General features: G+C 27.7%; 1 protein-coding gene across 3 annotated transcripts in view; it reads right to left on the bottom strand.

Moving 5' to 3' along the window:
* The window catches only part of LOC111639291, a 14,630-nt gene extending 13,713 nt beyond the window's left edge, over window positions 1-917 (bottom strand). Inside the window, exons 1-2 of one of the 3 annotated variants that reach the window (XM_023385136.1) lie at window positions 533-731; window positions 304-346 (exon numbers count right to left, since the gene is read on the bottom strand). In XM_023385136.1, the coding sequence (XP_023240904.1) occupies window positions 304-346; window positions 533-534 (45 nt within the window). In that variant the 5' untranslated portion in view covers window positions 535-731. Of the gene's footprint in view, window positions 1-303; window positions 347-427; window positions 732-752 lie in introns of those variants that run through there. The other 2 variants (XM_023385135.1, XM_023385137.1) reach the window with 2 other exon arrangements.
* Between the last annotated feature and the right edge of the window lie 930 nt (window positions 918-1,847).

The following is a 1,847-nucleotide window of genomic DNA, read 5'->3' as shown; positions in this document are numbered from 1 at the left end:
GTCCGCCACAAATATTGAAGTCGTAATATCACTAGAAAAGCGTTTAAAGCACATAAAATCATATTAAAACATATACATTTACAAGTATGTACTGTATTTACAGTACATGCATTCGTAAATTTAGATTACTTTTTTCCGTACTCTATTAAAAACTAAAATTTATTTGTTTGTAAGCTTAAAATAGATTCTTATTAACCATATATTATTAAAAATGCATTAATAAATAAAATACAGAACCGGAAATGGTAATTTATGGTTTAGCCTAGTGACAAGTAGATTCGGAGACAAGTAAATTCGACTTACGTCGCTTTCCTGGAACCAATTACCGACGTAAGGCGAGGTATACCTGTATATGATATAGTTACATTAATAAAATCTATGCAATACCATTCGTATAATTCAATAATTTTCAATAAATAAAACTTACAAACAAATATTCTTGCATTTTTATGTCAATTGTATTATAATCTAGATATTCTACAGTTGTGTTTCTACAATTCTAGAGAACAAATTAAATCAATATATATCTCACATTCTTCTGGACAATATTATTGCTTTCAACTTTGTCTATTGTCAATTATTGATATAAATGAGGAATGAAGATTTCATTTCTTACTCTTCATCCCATATAATCATTCTTGACAGTTGCAAAATATTGAAAATAAATTCCTTGACTCCGTTATTCTAAAGCTTACTCATATATCAGGAAAATGATTAGAGACCATATTTGATTTATCAAAAGAAACACCCACCTTCACTTGACGACGACTTCTAGAATTAAGTGGCAATTTAATATCCAAATAACCGGATTTTCTCTTGACTTTTTTATCATCGTCGACATTATTTTGAGATTGCATTTTGTCAATATATAATTTATTTTAAAATCTGTCCGAAAAGCGAATTCTAAAGATCTGTTTATCTTTCGAGTGTACTCTTATCAATATTATCTTTACCTTGGACATTGTTCACTTTGAATTACATTTAAATCAAACATGTCAACATTCCGTACATTCAGCTATTGCCTTAGTGACAATTAATTTAATGTAATTGTTTTATATTTACTTTCATTTATGATTTTGCAACACCTTTTTCGAAAGACTTCATTAAATACTGATGATATCTATGAGGTAGGCCAGAGAGGGGGAATCAGTAAAGCCATTTGGCGCGGTCTCATAAACAGAACTTTAAAATTTCGTTTTTGTGTAAAAACATAATATTAAAGTGTTTAAATTCTATTTTTATTTGCTTTACTGATTTATTCTTGCATTTTTATGGTTTTTAGAAACGGGTGAGGCCTGCGCTTGTTCCTAGTCATTAACACCAGGAAAGTGTTTTAAAAATTAAAAATTTATAACTGTAATTCTTAAAAATTATTCTAAGAAATGCTAAACAAAATGCAAAATTTAATAGATATTAACGTCTATTGTTAAAATAAAAACAATATTTTAGTTTATTCAAAACAATTCGTTAAAAGACTTTTTTATAATTATTCATAAGGGACTTCGACAGCACTAGGTGCAAAAAGAATAAATATCTGGTGCTTAGTAGAAATGAATCGTCACTGTAATTAGCGTCACTACCTCATGCTCCCTCTCTTCCGCAGAAGTATTTAATTACATTATTCGTATATAGTGTATATCATAGGCATAAAAACTGGTTTATGCATATTTATTGTGATCTCAAATATACGTATCTACGAAATATTATTAATTATGAAGACTATTATGTACTGACTTAGTTTTCATTATTTTAAAAATTTCGCCAAAATCTTTAAAGATATTAATCTTTCAAATACTTCCAAATAATAAATATTATCGATGAAAGTTTAACTTTACACGAATGTATCA

The sequence above is a fragment of the Centruroides sculpturatus genome, unplaced genomic scaffold (assembly GCF_000671375.1).
Source record: "Centruroides sculpturatus isolate CEXI.00-Female unplaced genomic scaffold, Cexi_2.0 scaffold1275, whole genome shotgun sequence".
NCBI classification, from domain to species: domain Eukaryota; kingdom Metazoa; phylum Arthropoda; class Arachnida; order Scorpiones; family Buthidae; genus Centruroides; species Centruroides sculpturatus.
Note: the sequence above shows the minus strand (reverse complement) of the source record. Positions and strands in the feature narration are given on the sequence as shown.